Source organism: Aplysia californica, unplaced genomic scaffold, assembly GCF_000002075.1.
Source record: "Aplysia californica isolate F4 #8 unplaced genomic scaffold, AplCal3.0 scaffold00660, whole genome shotgun sequence".
NCBI lineage: Eukaryota > Metazoa > Mollusca > Gastropoda > Aplysiida > Aplysiidae > Aplysia > Aplysia californica.
Genome location: NW_004797930.1, coordinates 421,770 through 423,262, shown reverse-complemented (window position 1 = coordinate 423,262; position 1,493 = coordinate 421,770). Strand labels below are relative to the sequence as shown.

The window sequence follows — 1,493 nt, the reverse complement described above, 5'->3', positions numbered from 1 at the left end:
GCCCCGAGACAATAAAGTATTATTTGATTTTATCTTATCTCATCTCATCCTATACAATAGCTATAGGCTGCATTCGCAATAGTCCATGAATAATGTCCACAGTCCCATCCCTTCCCCCACCCCAAGGTTCACTTTTTTCTCTAATCATAACTGACATTTGATTTCCAGTACACCGTCATGGTATCAGTCCCATATTAAGTACTTCAGGCACCCCCCCAGACCCTTCATACAACTTATCAAATAACCTGGATCTGACCTGACTCAGTATGTACCGACACACAGATACTGAGATACCTATCAAACGACATACATCAGCCCCGACTCAGTATTTATCAACACACAAAGATACGGACAGAACAAACTGGAGACAACAACACCACTTTGCAAACGTCCGCGACAGCAACGTGAATGCCTCAGGCCTGCAGTCTACAACATGAGAGTAGCAGAGTACTCCCGTGTACTTAGGTGTACTGCGAGTTGCTATGTACTCCCGTGTACTTAGGCGTACTGCCAGTAGCTATGTACTCCAGTGTACTTAGGTGTACTGCCAGTAGCTATGTACTCCTGTGTGGTGTACTGCCAACAGCTATGTACTCCTGTGTACTTAGGAGTACTGCTAGTAGCTTTGTACTCCTGTGTACTCAGACCAGCAATGTACTCTCTGCAACAACAGCATCACCGACGACAGAAAACACTTTCCTTGGTCATCTGAACGTGTTCCACATATGTCTGTCTGTCTGTCCTGGCTCAAAATGTTTCTGCTTGTATATCATAGTTACAATTACTGGTTCATCAACACAGTAGCTGACCTTTGTTGCTCACCACTTGTTGAACACACACACACACACACACGCACACGCACACATAAACGATACGTCCTGCAGCGTACTGAGCTCCCATTGTGTTGTATTGAGCTATGAGCTCCCAAAGCAATGTACTGAGCTCTCCTGGTGTTGTATTGAGCTCTGAGCTCCCACTATGTTGTACTGAGCTCCCACTATGTTATGTATTGAGCTCTGAGCTCCCAAAGCAACTTACTGAGCTCCCACTTTGTTGTACTGAGCTCCAATAGTTCGCTCCACACACCGCGCGGGGAAACAACTGGGAAGGGAAGTACAGCAAATGCCTCCAGCACCAAGAACGCTATTCTATATATCCATGTGGATGATAAAGACTCCAGGTGGGGTGGAGCGGATTAGGGTCATCGTAAGTCCATCTCTCATGGCGCCGGATGTCTGGAGTCTTGGTCAACACTCGTAGAACACTCGAAAACATGAGCTTGTCCACATATAGTGTGCGTGTGTTTATGTGTTGGTGTGTGTGTATGTATGTATGTCTGAGGGCGAGTGTGTCTGTATGCTGTGTGTGTATGTGTGTCTATAGGTTTAGGTGCAAATGATGTGTATGCGTGTGTGTCTGTGTGCGTGTTTGTGTGAGTGTGTGTGTGTGTGTGTGTGTGTGTGAGTGTGTGTGTGTGTGTGTGTGTGAGTGTG

General features: G+C 46.2%; 1 protein-coding gene across 1 annotated transcript in view; it reads right to left on the bottom strand.

Annotated features, from left to right (window-relative positions):
* Positions 1-498: 498 nt before the first annotated feature.
* Positions 499-1,493, bottom strand: part of LOC101861317 (neurogenic locus Notch protein) — a gene marked incomplete at its 5' end in the record, with an annotated part of 25,206 nt that continues 24,211 nt past the window's right edge. The window contains 2 exon segments of the mRNA XM_035972351.1: positions 499-661; positions 1,039-1,101. Of these exon segments, the coding sequence (XP_035828244.1) occupies positions 499-661; positions 1,039-1,101 (226 nt within the window).